Raw genomic sequence first — 24205 nt, 5'->3', positions numbered from 1 at the left:
ATCTGATACTGGTTTGCCGTCAATATTCTGTTCCAGCACTGCCTCTTCCATGAATATTTTCCTCATATGTCACCTTCTCAGGCCAAACCGCAATTGTTTTAATTACCCACTTTTATTGCTTCTTATTTCACAGAGACTGAAATCCGCACTCGTCTCCAAAGTGCATCACCCTCCACAAGATGTAAGTGATGCTCTAGTCGGGTCCAGGTTGTCAGATTTGTCAGAATATGAGACTTATATCCTACATGAATCAGGGAAGGAGCTAGGAGGATGCTGCAGCTTGTTGCCCAGGTTCTACAAGAGGAGAGCAGCAACAAACCACTCTTTCATTGACAGGGCATTGAGGTCATGGTTAGGGGAGTGATCTCTTTTACCATTTCATACATTTTACTTCCATTTTTGTGGAATCATTGTAAAAATTGTTCTAATAATCATGACAAATACAGCATCTAATAATGTCCACTTTTAAAGGCTATGTACACCTTTGGGGGCAATTTTTTTATTATAACATTGTACTAATTTTGAGCTAATAAATCATTTTTTTTCGAATGGGACTCTTTATTTTTAAAATGGACTCCTTTTTGTGTACATAGCAGCAGCCTGTGGATTTTCTGACTTTTCCATCAGTTGGGGAGCTGACAGACTCCTTATCTCTGCTCTCTGACCTCCTAAACACTCATTATGGCTCACTTCTTATCTTACTGACAAGGAATGTGGCTTAAAGGGTAACTGTCATGTTTTCATCAAATAATCAATTTTACCATATGTTACTGCTGCAGCAGCATTGATGCATAAAGCAATCTTTAGTTTCTTCACATACCACTATTTTCCTTGGGTTTTCCCTTAGTTATGGCTGTTTAAACATTTACAATATGAGGACCTCTCAAGATGGCTCCTCTGCCAGTTCTCTGAGGCCAAAACTGCATTCCCTCACTTCCCTATACACACTTGCTGTAGGCCGCAGCTCCCTGCTAGCCAATCATATTTGATTACTGAGAGACACTCCTCCTCAATCTGAAGCCTAATGCAGGAATGCAGTGTGGAAGAGCGCCCCTCTGTCTTCTGTTTATACTAAAAGGAAGACAGACAAGCCATAGCAACGGTCTTTAAGGGAGCAGTGGAAAGGGACAGAGGACATTAATGAAAGCGGTTATTATAAGGTAATTAGAGATCCTTTGACAATCATTGACAGACTAACTCAGGTATACAAGTATATAAATGGGCCATACAAAAAATACGGCGAAAAGCTCTTCCATGTAAAATGTGCTCAAAAGACAAGGGGGCACTTACCTCCAACTGAAGAAGAAAAAGTTCAGTCTTCAGAAGCGTCAAAGCTTCTTTACTGTAAGAACTGTGAAGCTGTGGAATAGACTTCCTCAGGACGTGGTCACAGCAGGAACAGTGGACAGTTTTAAAAAGGGTTTAGACGAATTCTTAAAAGTAAAAAACATAAATGCTTATGAAAACGTGTAGAAATCTGAGTCTCACTTCCTTCTGGGATTCGTGTCCCCACCTATCCCTTGGTTGAACTTGATGGACGTGTGTCTTTTTTCAACCGTATTAACTATGTAACTATACATGCCTAGCTCTAGCAAACTAGCAAATAAAAAAAATATGACAGTTACCCTTTAAATAAGTGTTTAGGAGATAAGGTTTATTAGCTGACCGGCACAAAGTGAAAGTGAAAGTACCAGTCACACAGTTAGAAAAACAGTTAACCCTTTGTGACAGAATACAATATTTTTAATGAAGGCCAATTTAAAATATGATTTTTAGCCACAAATGAGTAAAATGCAATCATAAACAAAAATTGCCTCCAAAGGTTTATATAGCCTTTAAACCTTATGCGCATGGCGACACAAAAAGTTCCAGCAGTTCCATATACAAAGCCAAATGCACTCCAGGGGTCACTATATTGTGCTCCATACGATACCCCTCCCTGGAACCAATGCTTTTAGCAGAGAATAGCTCCATAATATAGTATCCAATGGAGCATGCCACGATTTGTATAGATATACATTGTGGCCTCATAGAAGTTTATGAATGCCATATTATATACTTGGCAGTTTGTAGGCCGTGCATAAGCCCATGATAGCTGTGCCATGCACTTTTCATAGAATTAAACAACACAATCAAATAATGCTATAGCTGATTAAAATTATGTATGGACTGTGTTATCTTCAGGGACAGAACTTGATGATGTAAAGAAACTAGTGAAAGGTGGTCGCTCCACCAGCGTCAGCCCCACCAGGTCACCAACTAATACCCTTCCCATTCCCAAAAAAGCAACAGTGGAGACAAAGATGATAACTGAGAGCTCCCAGTCAGGTGAGTGTCCTCCAGAGAACTTCTCGTCAAACCATCCTGTCAACACATTGTATTGACATAATCACTGACTCTTTCATATAGTTTCAGGGTCGTATGACACAACCATAATGGAATCGGCTCTGCCATCCTTCATGTGGACCTCCACACTTCCTGCAGGATCCTCCATGGCTGGCTATCACAACAATATGGCCAACATGGGTTATGGGTCTTCTATGATGAATGCCAATTCCTCAGGATCAGGTGAACACCAAGCAGATACTGTCCTATTTATTTTGGTTGTTTTATTTTCTTTTTCATCTAACCTGAATTCTGTTCTTTCATTTCAGTATTTGGAGTCCCAAACAACCTGGCCCCCAGCTCTCCTACCCTACATTCAGGGATGCATTCCTCCTCTGCCGGTAAATACCATATCATTTCACATATTTCTCAACTACTTTCCATTTATATTTTACAATTATTTTGTGAATGATTTATCTGGTTTAGGGAGTTACTTATTTGAACCTCCTTTAAGTTGAAAGGCAAGCAGCTACAAAGAGTGTCTCTCTCTGGAGTACCCGGAATGTCTGTGCATTACATGGACAACATACTGATTTCAGTGGGCATCATGTAATACTTCATTTATACCTGTGGTGGTGCTGCAGGAAAATTAAGCACTTCCTGTTAGTTTCCTCCACAGATAAAGGCCTCATGCACACGACCGTTTTTTTTTAAGGTCCGCAAAAACGGGGTCCGTAGGTCCGTGATCGGTGACCGTTGTTTCGTCCGTGGGTCTTCCTTAATTTTTGGAGGATCCACGGACATGAAAAATGAAAAAAAAAATCTGTCAAGTTTGCCATTGAAATGATAGTAAAAAACGGACACGGATCACGGACATGGTTCACGGACGCGGATGACAATCTTGTGTGCATCCGTGATTTTTCACGGACCCATTGACTTGAATGGGTCCGTGAACCGTTGGCCGTGAAAAAAATAGGACAGGTCATATTTTTTTCACGGCCAGGAAACACGGATCACGGATGCGGCTGCCAAACGGTGCATTTTCCGATTTTTCCACGGGCCCATTGAAAGTCAATGGGTCCGCGAAAAAAAAACGGAAACCGGCACAACGGCCACGGATGCACACAACGGTCGTGTGCATGAGGCCTAAAGCTGATCACGACAGGTCCAAGCAGCAAGACACCTTGTGATCAGTTTATTTTCTAGGGTCCTTCCACCAAAAATGGAATATCCAAAGCAGACCAAGGATACTTTCAGCACCCAACACAGGATCTCAAAACCTAGATAAAACGCTTCCGTTTCATTTAATACATCCGGATGCATCAGTTTCGCGCGGATCGGGTTGTATTAAATAGTAACTGAACAAACCAGATCCGGCATAAAAATCTTTGTAAATCAATGGGTGTCAGACCTGTTTTTTCGTTACTGATTAAACCGAAACTGGCACATTTGACTTAGGCCTCTTGCAAACGAACGTTGTGTGCCCGTGGCCATATTGCGGCCTGCATTTACTTGAATGGGTCCGCAATCATGGAGATGCGGAATGGAAGCATGGATCGGAACCGCACGGAAGCACTACGGAGTGCTTCTGTGGTGTTTCTGTCCGTGCCTCCGCACCGCAAAAAATAGAACTTGTTCTATTTTTTTGCAGTGAGGACGGATCACGGACCCATTCAAGTTGAATGGATCTCGATTCGGCTGCCCCACGGACGTTCCCCGTGTATTGGGGACCGCAAATTGCGGTCCCCAATGCATGGAACGGATGCACAACGTTCGTGTGCAAGAGGCCTTAGATTGATTTTCATGCCAGATCTGGTTTATTCAGTTTTTGCAGAACGGACACAAAACCGCAGCTTGCAGCTTGCAAATTGAACAAACTACAACGGAAGACATTCTGATCCGGTTTGTTCTGTTTTGTCCTCATCGACAATGAAGCGTTTTGCCCCGGTTTTCAGATCCCCTGCCGGATCTCAGATTTTCTTGACCGTGGCACTTATGGATGTCATGATAAATTTCTCACAATATATAATTTTTATGATTTTTTATTTTTCATCTATGTATGAATGGAATCTTACCACATGGCTCTGGTTTCTTTACAGTATTTGGTGTGCAAAACAATTTGGCCCCCTTATCCTCCCAATTCACTGCATCAGCTGCAGCCCCTGTTGGCAATATCTCAGGACAAGCCGTAAACACCTCAGGTCAGTGTGTAGATCATGATGGATGACCTTACTCCTAAAACAATGAATGATTGGGGACATGGTAGATTCAGATTTATCAATATAATCTTTTTAGGTCTTTCAGGGTATGGAGTACAGAAGAATGTCACACATAACACCCAAAGCTCAGGTGCAACAATCAGTGGTGGCACCACCTCTACAACTGGTGAGCATCTAGGTGGCTTTAAGGGGGGCACTAAATGTAGAATTATCAGCAAGGTAAAAGTGAAGCCTATGCAGGAGATAGAGCTGCTATTAGCATACACCATGGTTCTGGAATTTGCTATACCTGGAGATATGTGACATAGAGTTATGGTCGTGGGACTAGATATCTGGAGACTTCTTTATTGATCTGTTATTCCAATGACCTGAATCTAAAAGGAAAGAGACAAAGGAAAATATTGTAAAAGTCTGTCTGCAAATATAATTGTTCTTCTATTTTTTAGTTACCACCTCTAAAACCCAAGGTGATGACCTCCTCAGCAAAGAATACAAGTTTCTTCTGCTGGAGAAAGAAAAGGCCCCAGCTAAGAAGGAAGGAGACATGCTGATCATGTCTAAGGACAGTGGCAAGGTCTTCACAGCCACCTCTGGTGGCAGCTCAGGTATTTTTGTTTGTCTCCTGTCAATCCACTATTGCTGTCTTCTTCTAATACCCATTTGAGCCTTAATAACATTTAGAAGGTACACTTTTGGGACACTCTTGTTTGAAGTGTTGTTGGAGTGACAGGAGCAGGAATCATAGCTCAGGGGAAGTGTCCTTTCTTACAGCATATGTCCTTCCTACTGCAGCTCTCTCCTTATAACTGTCACAGTTTTTACAAGATGATAGGGCTGGTGGCAGTTGAAGGATGGAACTGAACAAGTGTGACCACCTTAGAGATGCTACTGAGTTGGACAGAGAAATAAGGAAGGGCAGCAGGTGGCGCTCTACAAATAAATTTTTATTGACTCAGTGTCTATATTAAATTTTTAATTATATGCATTTACTAGTTAGATCCAGGTGGTGGCTTGAAAAATGTTGAATATTTTTAGATGGGACAACCTCTTTAATTACTACAACTCAACAATTACATTTTATCAGAATACTTAGTACCCAGTTGGATGCATCACCATAATTGCTTATGAATGTCATGAAGCCCTGGACATTATAAAGTTAATTTGGTTATATGTTTGCTCCTATAGGTTTATATGGTGAAGACACTCTAAAGAAAGAAAAACTATTAACAACAAGTATGGAAACCTCATATAAATCAGAAGCCAATGGTAAGAAATGTCATCATGGTGCTCATCATAGATGACACGTCACATATAACGCAGGCTATAATATTCTTCTGTATTTTTCCATCCTTTATTAGGTGGTTTGAAGGCAACAAAAGATAAAACCACATATGCAGGTAAGGGAAATCAAAAATTGTAAAAAGTCATGGTGAGAATGGAATCTATTATGCTCCTTCTTCTGATGTTAGTGAGAGCAAAGCCTATATTGGCAAATTCCTTTAAGCCAGTTAGAAGACTGTATGATTATCCATGGAGCCTCCACAGCTTCATACGATGGAGCCATAGATACATCGTATGGCACAGTATTATTGTGGTTTTCTCCAAGTGTGGTGTAACTTTTATAATATCTGTATGAAATCAGTGACACAATATGGCTCCATAGGCTACTGTAGGTGCAGTTTAATGGCCACATACAGCTCAGTGCTTATACCCAACTGGAATACACACTTTTTGAGGTCTAACGGTGGCCATTTTGGTTGTTAATGGGATCTTTATTCTACATGAAGGATTATTTGCTCTGTAATGTACTCTATAATTCAACCTTGTTCTCAGAAATACATCGAGTCGATGGCTTGAAGGCTGGATCTGATTATTATGGGGAAAGTACGGAAAGTGGTACTGACAGCGTCTGTGGACCATGTGCTTCTTGCTGTAAATGGTGGATGTGGGCACTTGGTCTGATCTTGGGTCTACTTTTCCTTCTGGGATTGCTCTTCGGACTCCTCTCTCTGTGTAAGTGATCCAGTCTGATAAATTTTATGCTGACAAATGACATTTATGTCTTATACTATGTACTGTATGTGGGTCCTAAAATACAAGAGAATGATGGATGCAGGGCAGGGGCGGACTGGGAACTGAAAATGGCCCTGGAAAAAAAACTAAAAGTTGACAGAAGGTGGGGCAACCCAAGTAGGCAGGGTCAGCAATAACGTAGTGTAAAATAAAGTCCCATCTGAACCATATACCACAGTGCAAAACAATATACTGCCCCAAAAATCCCTCTGAGTTGGCCATCAATAGATACCATTTTCTGTCCTCCTCCTCTAGTTGTTTCTGATTAGGATATGGAGCAGGGGGCTTAGGAGGGAGCTCATTATGTACGTGGCAGAGGGCTTGATTGGCCGATTGGGCATCGGCCCACCAGGAAATTTCATTTCCCTATAAGGTCTATAGCCAGTCCACCCCTGATGCAGGGATAATGAGGTGTAAGGTTTGTCCAGATAATTGTGAATCCCGTTGCTATAAAGAGCAATGTTTCCTTATGGCTTTATAACTACATGTACTTATGTGGTGGTCACCTAACCAGCAAGTCAACCTGATATCACATCTAGTCTGCAAAGATAATGGATTAAAGGGTTTTTCCAGAAGTTGGATATTGATGACCTATCCTTAGGATTAGGTCATCCATATCAGATTGGTGGGGGTCTGACTCCTGGTACACTTGCTGATTAGCTCTTTGGGGAGACTGTGGTGCTCCTGTGATCCATGTGGCCTCCTCGCAGCTTACCAAGCAAAGCGTCGTCCATTGGATAGCACCATTGCTTAGTACTGCAGCTCAGCCCCATTCACTTGGGAATGGGACTGAGCTGCTTCTAGACCAAGCAACCAATGAACATGACATCACAGGCCTAGGAAGAGGCCGAGGCATTCAACGGAGTGTCATGGCCTCCTCAAACAGCTGGAGTGCCAGGAGTCAGTCCACCGCCAATCTGATATTGATGAAACCTGGAAAACCCCTTCAATGCAGATACTGCATAGGTAATGGACTTGTCGGCTCTCCTGACATGTCTGTTTTAGTAAATGCACTCCAATTGGTGGGGGGGTTTTCAACTTGCTGGGGTTTTAAAAAATTCCATAGGCATGAAAAATGCAATACAATTAAAAAAACACACCATTATTTATTAACGCGAAAAATTTGCCAAACCTTGTGCGGTAGAGTGAAACGTGGGATGAGGAGGGTCCTCTGGGCCACACGTGTCTCTTCATTTACCCCAGTTTTATGGTGTAAATGAAGACAGAGATCTATGGCTGCTAGGAGCTGCCATAGAGTTTAGTTTGGGCGCACAGACTGACGGAGGATGCGCCTAATTTATAATGAGGCCTGTGTCTTGCTATAAATTAGGTGCATTCCTCCGGCAGCACCAAGGCTGGCGTAGGAAACAAACGTCTTGATAAATCTGTGTTCTGCTTTTAGAATTCCTATAGACTTTCCACTAACCTCTGGAAGAAGTGTTTTTTTTTGTCAAAAATGCGTGTAAAAAAAATGCGTCAAAAAACACAAAAGTTGGCAAAACCGTCATAAGAAAACGAAGTGTGAAAACCTAGCCATAAAAAAGTACCCCCTTCCCCCACACACCAATTAGAATGTGCTATAGACAAGTTGCCAGGTTTTCTTCTTTTTTTTTCCGTTCTTCTGATCTGTCAGAACAGAAAATAAAGAAAAATATATGTTATCCTGAAAAATAAAGAAATATATGTCATCCTGTATTTTAAGCATCTGTTATGCTCATTCATACACATTTGGCATCTGTTTTAGCTATTTCCATCTGAGATCCGTTATTTTAGATGCACGGATATCTGGGAGAGTATCCCACCTCCATGCAGTATAATCCTGGTCCAGGGAAATATATTGTGCCATACTGATCTGTGATAATCTGGGATAATCATAAACTGCATTTTGTAATACAGGGCAGGACGTGAAGAATTTGAAAGAACGTGTGGACAACCTACATGCACAGTCAAGTATTGGTCGCTTGCAGGCAAACCCTGCATTACTCGGCAGTCCCGATATGAATTTTGGCAGCTTTTCCGACTCTTCAGGCAGTGACCAAAGAGAGGCCTTATGGCTATACATCAGAGAAAAGATGTCATCAGAAAGAGGTAATGTTTCATGCAAACTATTGTGAATCCTGATCAATAGTTGCACCTGCACAAACTGAATATGTAGCAGAGCGGAGTTTGTCATTTGGTCCTACTCATCTCTACTGTATATCATAATTTGTTATATGTGGTTTTCCATTTGGCTACAAATAAGGCTACTTTCACACTGGCGTTTCTAGGTCCGCTTATGAGATCCGTTTCAGGGCTCTCACAAGCGGCCCAAAACGGAAATTAATCTAGGCGTACATGCCATAGATCCAGGACATGTGGCTGCTATGGGGCCCCTGGAGAGAGGGGACCAAATACAGGTTGGTCTGGCTCCCATTTTAGTGGGTGGTGAGAACCTGCACATGGGTGTGGGCTTCAAAGTTGCTGCAGTTTTTGTACAGTGGAAAATGTCATCAAATTGGATGGAGGCACCAGGACCTCTTTACGATGGCGGTTTGGAGTGCGCTGATGACAAGCAGCACCCCGAAGAAACCCAATTTGTATCTTTCTTATGAGGCCATATGCAATCTACCTGATCTTGAAAATGGTTCCATAATTGTTTTTTAGTGCCCTATAGCTCATATGGTGGGTTCAGATGGTTACCTTCAAAGTAATCTGCTCTGGACAGTCCCTTGCCATATGTTCTATTAGGCCAGGGATGCTCAACCTACAGCTCTCCAGCTGTTGCAATACTACGACTCCCAGCATGCCCTAATAGCCGTAGGCTGTCCATGCATTAGGGGGGGTTGTAGTTTTGCAACAGCTGGAGGGCCGGAGGTTGGGCATCCCTGTATTAGGCCATGTGGAGGTAATAGAATGGAGGGAGTTAGAACAAGAAAGGGGATCTGCTGCCAAGAATGGCTCCTGCTATGGAGGGGCATGGGCATTATATGCACAGCCATGGATATATGTGGGTGTCATGTAATTGTTTATTCAGCATCAGGGAAAATGAGCCTTAGTGGTAACGGCTGATCAAAGGAAGGTCCAAGTAACTGTACACGCTAGCCTAATAATTTACACTATCACCTAATTAACTTGATTTTATTTTTAAACTCCTCTAAGCTCCCAGAGAGCACAGAGGTGCAATTAGAATTGAAATGTTAAGGAATTTAAGGAACAGGCTGATGAAGTCTTATTTCATTTTACTAATATCCTAATTGAATTTCTTATTAATTTTTATATTTTTGTGTTTTACAACAGGAACATTTGTTGGTCAGAGAGGTGAACCTGGACCAAAAGGTAAAATATTTTAGATCTTCTAATTAAATGTGAAAACGAAATGATTTCTGAGTAGATATAAAGAATAATAATAATAATAATAATAATAATAACAACAACAACAGGGATATCAACAAGTGCAAATCTCCATGCTCAAAATGTATAGAGCAAGAACATGGTGCAAATAGGTCCTGGTGCGCCTGTCAGCAATAAAACCACTAGGTGGTGCTGTTGCCACACATCATTACTAATGATCCTGCTCATAGCTTTCAGTGATCCAGTGCAGCAGCAGTGGGAGACAATAATATAGAGAATTTGCTGAATATATTTAAACTGGGAAAATGGGAACATTTCTAATATATGTTATGATTCAGTGCTTGCTGTCAGTGAATTGAAATATTCTTGTTGATAATCTTCACTGACCTAAAACCTGGAATGGATTTGCCCTGGGCTCCATTGTAGCAAACTCACAGGATTTGGGCTCACACAGAACTACCTCTATGGATACGCAAGCAGATGTATTGAAATGGTGGAGACTCAAATGCAGTATGGGAAAGCATTATACAGTGATTAATTGTCATTTACAGAAGTCTGTACCATGATTTATGCAAAAACAATGAAAATCAGACATCACATAGTACATGACAATCTCTTTAAAAAAAAAAAAGCTAGAACCAGTCCTGTACCTCACATGGATCCAGAGATCTCCCCATTCATTGCTCCAAATGCTCTTTTGGCTGGCAGCCAAGGGTGTTTCTTTTTTCAGGGGGCATGTCCTTTCTGCTGTAGCTCCCTCCCTATCACAGCTCAGGTGGTAACTCCTTTCTGCTGTAGCTCCCTCCCTATCACAGCTCAGGTGGTAACTCTTTTCTGCTGTAGCTCCCTCCCTATCACAGCTCAGGTGGTATCTCCTTTCTGCTGTAGCTCCCTCCCTATCACAGCTCAGGTGGTATCTCCTTTCTGCTGTAGTTCCCTCCCTATCACAGCTCAGGTGGTAACTCCTTTCTGCTGTAGCTCCCTCCCTATCACAGCTCAGGTGGTATCTCCTTTCTGCTGTAGCTCCCTCCCTATCACAGCTCAGGTGGCATCTCCTTTCTGCTGTAGATCCCTCCCTATCACAGCTCAGGTGGTAACTCCTTTCTGCTGTAGCTCCCTCCCTATCACAGCTCAGGTGGTATCTCCTTTCTGCTGTAGCTCCCTCCCTATCACAGCTCAGGTGGCATCTCCTTTCTGCTGTAGCTCCCTCCCTATCACAGCTCAGGTAGCATCTCCTTTCTGCTGTAGCTCCCTCCCTATCACAGCTCAGGTGGTATCTCCTTTCTGCTGTAGCTCCCTCCCTATCACAGCTCAGGTGGTATCTCCTTTCTGCTGTAGTTCCCTCCCTATCACAGCTCAGGTGGCATCTCCTTTCTGCTGTAGCTCCCTCCCTATCACAGCTCAGGTGGCATCTCCTTTCTGCTGTAGTTCCCTCCCTATCACAGCTCAGGTGGCATCTCCTTTCTGCTGTTGTTCCCTCCCTATCACAGCTCAGGTGGTATCTCCTTTCTGCTGTAGATCCCTCCCTATCACAGCTCAGGTGGTACCTCCTTTCTGCTGTGGTTCCCTCCCTATCACAGCTCAGGTGGTATCTCCTTTCTGCTGTAGCTCCCTCCTTATCACAGCTCAGGTGGTATCTCCTTTCTGCTGTAGATGTCTCCCTATCACAGCTCAGGTGGTATCTCCTTTCTGCTGTAGCTCCCTCCCTATCACAGCTCAGGTGGTATCTCGTTTCTGCTGTAGCTCCCTCCCTATCACAGCTCAGGTGGTATGTCCTTTCTGCTGTTGTTCCCTCCCTATCACAGCTCAGGTAGCATCTCCTTTCTGCTGTAGCTCCCTCCCTATCACAGCTTAGGTGGTATCTCCTTTCTGCTGTAGCTCCCTCCCTATCACAGCTCAGGTGGTAACTCCTTTCTGCTGTAGCTCCCTCCCTATCACAGCTCAGGTGGTAACTCCTTTCTGCTGTAGCTCCCTCCCTATCACAGCTCAGGTGGTATCTCCTTTCTGCTGTAGCTCCCTCCCTATCACAGCTCAGGTGGCATCTCCTTTCTGCTGTAGCTCCCTCCCTATCACAGCTCAGGTAGTATCTCCTTTCTGCTGTAGCTCCCTCCCTATCACAGCTCAGGTGGTATCTCCTTTCTGCTGTAGCTCCCTCCCTATCACAGCTCAGGTGGTATCTCCTTTCTGCTGTAGTTCCCTCCCTATCACAGCTCAGGTGGCATCTCCTTTCTGCTGTAGTTCCCTCCCTATCACAGCTCAGGTGGCATCTCCTTTCTGCTGTAGTTCCCTCCCTATCACAGCTCAGGTGGCATCTCCTTTCTGCTGTTGTTCCCTCCCTATCACAGCTCAGGTGGTATCTCCTTTCTGCTGTAGCTCCCTCCCTATCACAGCTCAGGTGGTAACTCCTTTCTGCTGTGGTTCCCTCCCTATCACAGCTCAGGTGGTATCTCCTTTCTGCTGTAGCTCCCTCCCTATCACAGCTCAGGTGGTATCTCCTTTCTGCTGTAGTTCCCTCCCTATCACAGCTCAGGTGGCATCTCCTTTCTGCTGTAGTTCCCTCCCTATCACAGCTCAGGTGGAATCTCCTTTCTGCTGTAGTTCCCTCCCTATCACAGCTCAGGTGGCATCTCCTTTCTGCTGTTGTTCCCTCCCTATCACAGCTCAGGTGGTATCTCCTTTCTGCTGTAGCTCCCTCCCTATCACAGCTCAGGTGGTACCTCCTTTCTGCTGTGGTTCCCTCCCTATCACAGCTCAGATGGTATCTCCTTTCTGCTGTAGCTCCCTCCTTATCACAGCTCAGGTGGTATCTCCTTTCTGCTGTAGATGTCTCCCTATCACAGCTCAGGTGGTATCTCCTTTCTGCTGTAGCTCCCTCCCTATCACAGCTCAGGTGGTATCTCCTTTCTGCTGTAGCTCCCTCCCTATCACAGCTCAGGTGGTATCTCCTTTCTGCTGTTGTTCCCTCCCTATCACAGCTCAGGTAGCATCTCCTTTCTGCTGTAGCTCCCTCCCTATCACAGCTCAGGTGGTAACTCCTTTCTGCTGTAGCTCCCTCCCTATCACAGCTCAGGTGGTATCTCCTTTCTGCTGTAGCTCCCTCCCTATCACAGCTCAGGTGGCATCTCCTTTCTGCTGTAGCTCCCTCCCTATCACAGCTCAGGTGGTATCTCCTTTCTGCTGTACATGTCTCCCTATCACAGCTCAGGTGGTATCTCCTTTCTGCTGTAGCTCCCTCCCTATCACAGCTCAGGTGGTATCTCCTTTCTGCTGTAGCTCCCTCCCTATCACAGCTCAGGTGGTATCTCCTTTCTGCTGTTGTTCCCTCCCTATCACAGCTCAGGTAGCATCTCCTTTCTGCTGTAGCTCCCTCCCTATCACAACTCAGGTGGTAACTCCTTTCTGCTGTAGCTCCCTCCCTATCACAGCTCAGGTGGTATCTCCTTTCTGCTGTAGCTCCCTCCCTATCACAGCTCAGGTGGCATCTCCTTTCTGCTGTAGCTCCCTCCCTATCACAGCTCAGGTAGCATCTCCTTTCTGCTGTAGCTCCCTCCCTATCACAGCTCAGGTGGTATCTCCTTTCTGCTGTAGCTCCCTCCCTATCACAGCTCAGGTGGTATCTCCTTTCTGCTGTAGTTCCCTCCCTATCACAGCTCAGGTGGCATCTCCTTTCTGCTGTAGTTCCCTCCCTATCACAGCTCAGGTGGCATCTCCTTTCTGCTGTAGTTCCCTCCCTATCACAGCTCAGGTGGCATCTCCATTCTGCTGTTGTTCCCTCCCTATCACAGCTCAGGTGGTATCTCCTTTCTGCTGTAGCTCCCTCCTTATCACAGCTCAGGTGGTACCTCCTTTCTGCTGTGGTTCCCTCCCTATCACAGCTCAGGTGGTATCTCCTTTCTGCTGTAGCTCCCTCCCTATCACAGCTCAGGTGGTATCTCCTTTCTGCTGTAGTTCCCTCCCTATCACAGCTCAGGTGGCATCTCCTTTCTGCTGTAGTTCCCTCCCTATCACAGCTCAGGTGGCATCTCCTTTCTGCTGTAGTTCCCTCCCTATCACAGCTCAGGTGGCATCTCCTTTCTGCTGTTGTTCCCTCCCTATCACAGCTCAGGTGGTATCTCCTTTCTGCTGTAGCTCCCTCCCTATCACAGCTCAGGTGGTACCTCCTTTCTGCTGTGGTTCCCTCCCTATCACAGCTCAGGTGGTATCTCCTTTCTGCTGTAGCTCCCTCCTTATCACAGCTCAGGTGGTATCTCCTTTCTGCTGTAGATGTCTCCCTATCACAGCTCAGGTGGTATCTCCTTTCTGCTGTAGCTCCCTCCCTATCACAGCTCAGGTGGTATCTCCTTTCTGCTGTAGCTCCCTCCCTATCACAGCTCAGGTGGTATCTCCTTTCTGCTGTTGTTCCCTCCCTATCACAGCTCAGGTAGCATCTCCTTTCTGCTGTAGCTCCCTCCCTATCACAGCTCAGGTGGTATCTCCTTTCTGCTGTAGCTCCCTCCCTATCACAGCTCAGGTGGTACCTCCTTTCTGCTGTAGCTCCCTCCCTATCACAGCTCAGGTGGTATCTCCTTTCTGCTGTAGCTCCCTCCTTATCACAGCTCAGGTGGTATCTCCTTTCTGCTGTAGCTCCATCCCTATCACAGCTCAGGTGGTATCTCCTTACTGCTGTAGCTCCCTCCCTATCACAGCGCAGGTGGTATCTCCTTTCTGCTGTAGCTCCCTCCCTATCACAGCTCAGGTGGTATCTTTTCTGCTGTAGCTCCCTCCCTATCACAGCTCAGGTGGCATCTCCTTACTGCTGTAGCTCCCTCCCTATCACAGCTCAGGTGGAATCTCCTTTCTGCTGTAGCTCCCTCCCTATCACAGCTCAGGTGGTACCTCCTTTCTGCTGTGGTTCCCTCCCTATCACAGCTCAGGTGGTATCTCCTTTCTGCTGTAGCTCCCTCCTTATCACAGCTCAGGTGGTATCTCCTTTCTGCTGTAGATGTCTCCCTATCACAGCTCAGGTGGTATCTCCTTTCTGCTGTAGCTCCCTCCCTATCACAGCTCAGGTGGTATCTCCTTTCTGCTGTAGCTCCCTCCCTATCACAGCTCAGGTGGTATCTCCTTTCTGCTGTTGTTCCCTCCCTATCACAGCTCAGGTAGCATCTCCTTTCTGCTGTAGCTCCCTCCCTATCACAGCTCAGGTGGTATCTCCTTTCTGCTGTAGCTCCCTCCCTATCACAGCTCAGGTGGTACCTCCTTTCTGCTGTAGCTCCCTCCCTATCACAGCTCAGGTGGTATCTCCTTTCTGCTGTAGCTCCCTCCTTATCACAGCTCAGGTGGTATCTCCTTTCTGCTGTAGCTCCTTCCCTATCACAGCTCAGGTGGTATCTCCTTCCTGCTGTAGCTCCCTCCCTATCACAGCGCAGGTGGTATCTCCTTTCTGCTGTAGCTCCCTCCCTATCACAGCTCAGGTGGTATCTTTTCTGCTGTAGCTCCCTCCCTATCACAGCTCAGGTGGCATCTCCTTACTGCTGTAGCTCCCTCCCTATCACAGCTCAGGTGGAATCTCCTTTCTGCTGCAGCTCTCTCCCTGTAACTGTCACAGCTTCTAAGGTAGAAATGGCTGGTGGCAGTTGAAGGATGGAACTGAGCATGTGCGACCACCTCAGCAGGTGGACGTTCACATTACTATACAGAATAAACACCAGGATGCACTTGGAATTTCTCACAACTGGAGTATTTTTTGTAACTCAGAGTAAATTACAAAAGTAACCAGATTTTATGCTGAATTATATTACAATAGTATTTATTGGTGGCACAAAATCTTTAAGACAAGACATTATTATGTTTACTGCCTTGTAATGTTATATGTCATTTCAGATTGCCTCAAATGCTTTGTTTTGACTTTCAGGTGACACAGGAATACAAGGAGAGAAAGGTTGGATATCTGTATTATTTCTTCTCCTATTGTATACGGTAGACTGCTGTAACAGGATATACTGGGAACAGATTGATATCGAGGGCGGATGCTTGAGGGCCAGAGGCTGGGCCTACAGCCCAATTGTCAGCCTGTGTGAATCAGAGCAGAACTTACCCAAACCAACTGTATCATGGCTATGGTGGTATTTAGGGGCCCCTACCATCTAATGCCTGGGAAAGGGATCCCAGTTTGTCCCTGCTTGAGATCAGGCGCGTAGCTAAAGGCTCATGGGCCCAGGTGCAAGAGTTCAGCTTGGGCCCCCCTTTTCTCAGTGCTTTGTGGCCAGGGGCAGCGAATCACATAGCCTTCATGCTGCCTGTGGCAAAAATTGAAATGCCAAATTCTTGACCTAACCCCTTCCCTCCTGCCAGATGTGTAACTTGACCAGCATACACTTTCTATAACACCGGTGTCTTCTTATGCGGCACAAGGGTCTTTGAGCCCCCTCAGGCTCCTGCTACCTCTGCACCCCATATAGCTACGCCATTGCTTGAGATGTCCAGATATTATATGTAGTAAAGTTCAGTTTTCCTTGGAAGATGATGTGTAGATATTCGGTTACTTTCAAGTTTTACAGTCAATAATCGATTTATGTTTTATTCTACTCTAACAGGTGACAGAGGATACTCAGGTCCCCAAGGTAAGGAACAAGTGCTGAGGAAACACCTCTGTGATCTTCAGTAATACAAGTGTGATAGGTCCTGAGAGGTGGATCAGGTATTGCCGAAAGTCAGTGGGTACAACTACTATAGGTGCCTTCTAAGTAGTCATCCATGGGATGATTTAGGGAAAATACCATGCCACATATGTTGGTGGGCAGATGGGCCAGCTCCACTCCCCTTTATGAGCCTTAATGGAGCATTTGTATTGCTGACTCAAAAAGGAGGAGACTGTCGATAGGAGGGTGGATCCATGTAGATTAAGAAAATAGCCTTAGTACTATGGGTGGAGCTTTTGATCCATGGGTGGAGTTAATAGAAATTTGACGTGTCTAGTAAAAATGAATAACAGTTCCATTCAGGACCAGTTTTAGTGGGATGGCAAACTGGGCAATATTTTTCAGTAGCTCCCAAGGATAGGACCACCTGGAGCAATCTGAGGGTGGAGCACAAAACCCAGCCCCAGTAGTCTAGAAAATTTGTCTAGTGAACAATAGTCAGTATTATGTGGACACTTATTATTTGGGCACTAGATAGTGATGTTATTTGGACATATGACATACAATATATGACAGTGTTATGGGGACATTATAGGATAGGATATGAATTACATATTGTATGGAGGTATTACAGTCAGGTCCATAAATATTGGGACATCGACACGATTCTAACATTTTTGGCTCTATACACCACCACAATGGATTTGAAATGAAACGAACAAGATGTGCTGTAACTGCAGACTGTCAGCTTTAATTTGAGGGGATTTACATCCAAATCAGGTGAACGGTGCAGGAATTACAACAGTTTGCATATGTGCCTCCTACTTGTTGAGGGAACTAAAGTAATGGGACAATTGGCTTCTCAGCTGTTCCATGGCCAGGTGTGTGTTATTTCCTCATTATCCCAATTACAATGAGCAGATAAAAGGTCCAGAGTTAATTTCAAGTGTGCTATTTGCATTTGGAATCTGTTTCTGTCAACTCTCAAGATGAGATCCAAAGAGCTGTCACTATCAGTGAAGCAAGCCATCATTAGGCTGGAAAACACAACAAACCCATCAGAGAGATAGCAAAAACATTAGGTGTGGCCAAAACAACTGTTTGGAACATTCTTAAAAAGAAGGAACGCACCGGTGAGCTCAGCAACACCAAAAGACCCGGAAGACCACGGAAAACAACTGTGATGGATGACCAAATAAATATTACCCTGGTGAAGAAACCACCCTTCACAACAGTCGGCCAGATCAAGAACACTCCCCAGGAGGTAGGTGTATGTGTGTCAAAGTCAACAATCCAGAGAAGACTTCACCAGAGTGAATACAGAGGGTTCACCACAAGATGTAAACCATTGGTGAGCCTCAAAAACAGGAAGGCCAGATTAGAGTTTGCCAAACGACATCTAAAAAAGCCTTCACAGTTCTGGAACAACATCCTATGGACAGATGAGACCAAGATGAACTTGTATCAGAGTGATGCGAAGAGAAGAGTATGGAGAAGGAAAGGAACTGCCCATAATCCTAAGCATATCACCTCATCAGTAAAGCATGGTGGTGGTAGTGTCAGGGTGTGGGCATGTATGGCTGCCAATGGAACTGGTTCTCTTGTATTTATTGATGATGTGACTGCTGACAAAAGCAGCAGGATGAATTCTGAAGTGTTTTGGGCAATATTATCTGCTCATATTCAGACAAATGCTTCAGAACTCATTGGACAGTGCTTCACAGTGCAGATGGACAATGACCCAAAGCATTCTAAAAAGGAACCAATGAGTTTTTTAAGGGAAAGAAGTGGAATGTTATGCAATGGCCAAGTCAATCACCTGACCTGAGTCCGATTGAGCATGCATTTCACTTGCTGAAGACAAAACTGAAGGGAAAATGCCTCAAGAACAAGCAGGAACTGAAGACAGTTGCAGTAGAGGCCTGGCAGAGCATCACCAGGGATGAAACCCAGCGTCTGGTGATGTCTATGCGTTCCAGACTTCAGGCTGTAATTGACTGCAAAGGATTTGCAACCAAGTATTAAAAAGTGAAAGTTTGATTTATGATTATTCTGTCCCATATGCAAACTGTTGTAATTCCTACACCGTTCACCTGATTTGGATGTAAATACCCTCAAATAAAAGCTGACAGTCTGCAGTTAAAGCACATCCTGTTTGTTTCATTTCAAATCCATTGTGGTGGTGTATAGAGCCAAAGAATTTAGAATTGTGTCAGTGTCCCAATATTTATAGACCTAACTGTATATTATATATGTAGGATGTACATTTATTAAATAGGATCTAAAGCCTTGCTTTGCTCATTGCATAGGGTACAATTTACTATAAAGGTAAGGTTTAGGTAGACAGGAAAAATGTTGTCTTATGAGCCGCAGGTTGAGGATCCTGACTGTTCCTTAAACACAAGATGTTAAAGGAGTAGAATATATAGATGAATATCTGATCGTGGGGGGATCAACTTCCGGCATCGCTGTAGATCAGCTGTTTGAAAGGCCATGGCGCTCCGGAGAGCACTATGGCCTCCCCACAGCTTACCAAGCACTGCGCCATACACTGTATAGTGGCTGTGTTTGGTATTGCAGCATAGGTCCATTCACTAGAATGGGACTGAGCTGCATATAGGCAATGTGACCAAAGAACGTGACGTCACTGGCCAGGGAAGAGGCAGCAGTGCTCTTCGGAGCGCCACAACAGCTGATTGGTGGAGATGCTGGGAGTTGGACCCGACTGATCAGATATTAATGACCTATCCTGAGGATAAATGATCAATATTCTACTCCCAGAAAACCCTTTTAAATTGTTCTTATATAATCTATTCTGTATTTCGTACTAGTTTTTCTGCCGCTCTTAATCGTTTGAATTATTAGAATTTTCTCATCTTTTCTCATAGGAACGCCCGGTCTTATTGGTCATCCAGGAGCAGACGGACCTAAAGGACAGAAAGGAAGTGCAGGTAAGAAATACGGAATTACTGGTGAAACAATCCATTATAATAAGAGTAAAATGGTCAAGTGTTAATTATTACAATATATGGAAACCAAGCAGGTTTGAGTGCGTTGGGAGTGTTTTTGATATTTTTGACTGTAGTATTATAAATTGATGTGCCATGCCCATGGGTTTTATAGGTGATCCTGGTATCGAAGGTCAACATGGGCAAAGAGGAAGAGATGGCACACCTGGACCTCGTGGAGAACCTGGTCCTCCTGGATTTGGAGAAAAGGGTGACAGAGGTATAGTATTCTGTGTAGAAATGTGAATGAGTATATTAAATTAGAACAGATTAGGAAATTAGTGGCTATTAGATGTTAATATTATAGAGGGGGAGATGGGTGTCAGAGCACCTACATATAATGTGATGGAATGGTAGTTCTGTTCCCTTTGACTTACAAGTGGACTCTAAATTGTAAGTACGTTATCTTTGCCATCAGGAATACTGTCATGGATGTATAACAGAGATTAGTTTGTCAACTGGCCCTGCCGTTGGGATATTTCAAATTTCTCATATTTATCAAGTCTAATCAATTTGCTCAACAGGCATGCAAGGAGAACCAGGGTTGCCAGGATCTGCAGGCATTCCAGGACAAATGGGACTTAAAGGTAATAAATAAATTACATGTATTATATAGGTATGTATATATATATATAGATAAAAATTATTTGTGTCCATCCACCACAGCAAGGTGACTTTTTACTGGATGTGAACCTATTCTATATGATTCCTCTTTGTGCCAACCAGCCTCTGATTTAGGGATCATGCACATGAACGTATTTTATTTCCGTGTCCGTTCCGTTTTTTGGGCGGAACCATTCACTTCAATGGGTCTGCCAAAAAATCGGAAGTTACTCTGTGTGCATTCCGTTTCCGTATGTCCGTATTTCCGTTCCGCAAAAATATAGAACATGTCCTATTATTGTCTGCATTACGGACACGGATAGTACTGTTCTATTAGGGGCCTGCTGTTCCGCAAAATACGGAATGCACACAGACCTCATCTGTATTTTTTGCGGATCAGTTTTTGTGGACCGTAAAATACATATGGTCGTGTGCATGAGCCCCTAGGGCGAGCAGGCTCCACATGTATACTGTGTCTGCTCTATTTGTTACCTCTCTCTGTGCCAGCAAAGGCTCAAGTGCATTTAGGGAGAGCAGACTACAGATATTTAAAAAAAGCCTGCGGAAAGGATAGATTCATTAGGAGTGCACAACCAAAATTAAGGCAGTCAGACCGCCAAATACAAACACAAAAGACAAAGTTAGTCAGCACATCCTGTAAAATGTAGTGCATGCACAGGTGCCCATCGCTGTGGCTGAAACTACAAAAGTAAAATCAAACACAATACAACAGCACTCTGCAAACAGAATATGTGATATAATGACTGTATAAATGAATATGAGGTACTTAGCAAATATATTTTGTTCAAAATTATTTGTGCCCATCCGCCACGGCAAGGTGACCTCTTACTGGATGAGAACCTACTCTATAATACCTCTGTCTGTGCTATCCAGCCTCTTAATTCAGGGTAAACAGGCTCCATATGTGAACTGTATTCACTATAAAATGGATATGAAGTACTTAGCAAATATATTTTTTACAAAATTATTTGTGCACATCCACCACAGAAAGGTGACCACTGACTAAATGGGAACTCATTTTTTACGAGGTCAATGATAAGTCTTATGTATTAACGTTTGTTCAAATCAAATTAGTATGAAATGAGGTCTACTAATATTAACTTGTCATCTGCAGGTACAATGGGTTCTCCAGGTTCTCAGGGTCTACCAGGTATGTAAGAGATCTAACATGCTTGTTAGATACATGTAATTAATGCCATGTCTAATTTAGGGCAAACGGTTGGAGTTGCATCTCTGATACAGAGCTCCAATTTGCTACATACTGTAGGCATAGAGTTAAAAAAAAATCTGTCTCCCTGCAGTCACCAATAGGGGGAGCTGAGTTGCCTTCTGCATACAGTGCTTTCATTGACTTTGAAACCGTCTAAGCTCCCTCTAGTGATGACTGCTTGTCATCAGTTATCTCTATATGCACACATTAAGTTCTGACTACCATTAAAATATTTAGATTAAAAATGGTTTCAAGGGTTGATAATATCTACTTTAAATTATGAGTAAGAAGATTCTGAATGATCTGTCACTATTGGAAAGTAAAACAGCTCATAGCACCGTATACATAGATCTGTAAACTATGACTACATCGCCTTACTATGTGTGGAAGTCAACCATCTTTATTTTCCATCAGGAACTCCTGGTCAGCAAGGTTTTAGAGGAGAAGCTGGAGCACCAGGGCCTAAAGGTAAGAGAGTATTCAAGTAGTCTATGGAGAGGATGGTTTTGTGTAGGCCTATCTAATATATATATATATATATATATATATATATATATATATATATTCTATCTATCATCTACCCATCTATCTACCCACCCATCCATCTCCTATCTATCTATCTACTCACCCATCCATCTCCTATCTATCTATCTATCTATCTATCTACCTACCAGGGAGCTATGAAATATTACATTATTCCCTACATCACTATCCTCTTGCTTCCATTAGGTGACAAAGGATCGATTGGTCCACCAGGAACTAAAGGTAGAGACATCTCCCTGTTACTTGCTGCTATAAAATGTCTTACAGCAGTATTATATACAGTAACCTGGTAATTTCTGGCATTATCCCTCCTCACATATATTGTGTACTGATTATATTCTAGGTGACACCGGTGACAAGGGAGCTCGAGGACTTACAGGTCAGTAATTCAAAAAAGTCTTCCCCTCTTTATTATACAACTGCCTTATACATGCGGAATGTAAAAGACAGGATCCATGAGGCCTCCATTTTGCCATAGGAATCCATATGGGCACTGCTTGTAGGAGAGACTATCCCTGTTCATATGGTTCCTGCCAGAGCCTTAACAGCTCCATACTAAGGGACCATACAGTCTGTAAGGCTCCAATCTTCGGGCTCTGCCAAGTGTGTTAGATGCAGTAGTTACCTTCAATTACTTGTAACTATGCAGGCTTTTCCATAGGTTTCTCATTGAATGGGCCTTGTTATGAGGACAGGCAGGTATGTCCCCTGGGTGCCAGGGGGTTGCACTAACAAGTTTCTATGCCTTGGCCAGGGATTCAGATACAGGGCTACCAGCAGGTTCATAGAATACATGATGCCTAGAATGGTCCTCATGAGCAATTCTTCATTTTTTTCCCTTGGATCTTGTGTCTTTGTATAACCCTGCCTCATGTTTCTTATTTATAGGAGACCCAGGACCAAGAGGATTATCAGGACCCACTGGAGAGCCAGGAGCTAAAGGATCAGCAGGTGGGATACAAGAATTATGCCTATGAAATCCACTATGACTAAGGGCACGGCCACACAGTCAGATTCTCTGGTCCAGTTTTGGAAGCCAAAACCAGGAGCGAATTTAAAAAAATTAAGGTCCACTCCTGATTTTGGCTTTCAAAACTGCATCAGGAAACCTGAATGTGTGGTCGTATCCTAAGAATGACCTGACAAGGCACTGTATGATAATGTTTAATTGAAGCACTGTTATTCTGACATAAGTAGTAATAAGTAGATGGTCAGCAGGTGGTGTTGGCTATGACTACCGAGTTATATATATCTTTAAAATCATTTTTGTGATTTTTCTAAAGTTCTATGTGGCACTGTATATACTATATACATATATGTTATTTGTATATTGTATATATTAAACATGTAAACAAAAACATGAAAAAATGCAGTTCTCACATTAGCCACTAGGTGTCAGTACATAAAGTTGCACTCAGTGAAGGTTATAGGCAGTAGAGATTCAGCAGCTTGAGGGGACAATCTTATCACATAGTTGCCAACAGTCCTGCATTTGTAGAGACTCTCCCTAATTTTCAGAGACAGTCCTTGCAAATTCGATCTGTCCCTGGCCAGAAATAGGCAGGACTTATGAAACATCTGCACATAAATGGGTAGGCCTACACAGTTTAGGATGTTTCTGGGGTGGGGCCTATTTCTCACTAATTTACCAATTGCAAAGTTAGTAAATATGTTTCATTGACCATCTAGAGTTACATATATCGTTGATTATAATGTAATATACAGTTATAACTATAACACTATAATAATTATATGAAAAACTTTTAGCGCGTCCATAATTGCAAGGCATGTGGAGAGCCATGCTATCAGGTGGCGGTATGTTCTTTTCATGCCACATCTCCTGCTGGTTGCGTTGCGATCATTCACATTAAAACACATTGGCAGCAATAATGAATTAGAAAACCAATTTAATTAACTGCCTTTACTGTGTTTCCCTTCAGGACCTCCTGGGCCAGATGGACTTCAAGGTCAACGAGGTAAACAATAAACCACCTACATGACTGTAGCCATGATACAGAGATCCTGGAACATGAGTTAACTGCTATACAGTCCTATATATTAATGATGCATATATGTGTTTTTAGGTGAACAAGGTTCTACTGGACAACCAGGACAAAGAGGTCCACCAGGACCATCAGGAGACACAGGTCTGCCAGGTAAAGTCTTGAAAGCCTTCTTTTGCCAATTTGTAGAGTTTAGTCTGTGCTGTGGACTTTATTATTGCCATTTCTTCTCATTTTTATCCTATATCAC

The 24205-nt window shown here is 43.6% G+C and overlaps 1 protein-coding gene across 1 annotated transcript in view; it reads left to right on the top strand.

Annotated features, from left to right (window-relative positions):
- The window catches only part of COL17A1 (collagen type XVII alpha 1 chain), a 62006-nt gene that overhangs the window by 19846 nt on the left and 17955 nt on the right, over nucleotides 1-24205 (top strand). The window contains exons 8-31 of the mRNA XM_044296264.1: nucleotides 134-181; nucleotides 2185-2328; nucleotides 2410-2568; nucleotides 2655-2726; nucleotides 4425-4526; nucleotides 4621-4710; nucleotides 4991-5149; nucleotides 5730-5810; nucleotides 5903-5941; nucleotides 6378-6557; nucleotides 8514-8705; nucleotides 9894-9932; nucleotides 15841-15867; nucleotides 16523-16549; nucleotides 19456-19518; nucleotides 19691-19795; nucleotides 20100-20162; nucleotides 21314-21349; nucleotides 21824-21877; nucleotides 22139-22174; nucleotides 22296-22331; nucleotides 22841-22903; nucleotides 23893-23928; nucleotides 24037-24108. Of these exons, the coding sequence (XP_044152199.1) occupies nucleotides 134-181; nucleotides 2185-2328; nucleotides 2410-2568; nucleotides 2655-2726; nucleotides 4425-4526; nucleotides 4621-4710; nucleotides 4991-5149; nucleotides 5730-5810; nucleotides 5903-5941; nucleotides 6378-6557; nucleotides 8514-8705; nucleotides 9894-9932; nucleotides 15841-15867; nucleotides 16523-16549; nucleotides 19456-19518; nucleotides 19691-19795; nucleotides 20100-20162; nucleotides 21314-21349; nucleotides 21824-21877; nucleotides 22139-22174; nucleotides 22296-22331; nucleotides 22841-22903; nucleotides 23893-23928; nucleotides 24037-24108 (1923 nt within the window). The remainder of the gene's footprint in view (nucleotides 1-133; nucleotides 182-2184; nucleotides 2329-2409; nucleotides 2569-2654; nucleotides 2727-4424; nucleotides 4527-4620; nucleotides 4711-4990; nucleotides 5150-5729; nucleotides 5811-5902; nucleotides 5942-6377; nucleotides 6558-8513; nucleotides 8706-9893; nucleotides 9933-15840; nucleotides 15868-16522; nucleotides 16550-19455; nucleotides 19519-19690; nucleotides 19796-20099; nucleotides 20163-21313; nucleotides 21350-21823; nucleotides 21878-22138; nucleotides 22175-22295; nucleotides 22332-22840; nucleotides 22904-23892; nucleotides 23929-24036; nucleotides 24109-24205) is intronic.

The sequence above is a fragment of the Bufo gargarizans genome, chromosome 6, assembly GCF_014858855.1.
Source record: "Bufo gargarizans isolate SCDJY-AF-19 chromosome 6, ASM1485885v1, whole genome shotgun sequence".
Classification (NCBI taxonomy): domain Eukaryota; kingdom Metazoa; phylum Chordata; class Amphibia; order Anura; family Bufonidae; genus Bufo; species Bufo gargarizans.
Note: the sequence above shows the minus strand (reverse complement) of the source record. Positions and strands in the feature narration are given on the sequence as shown.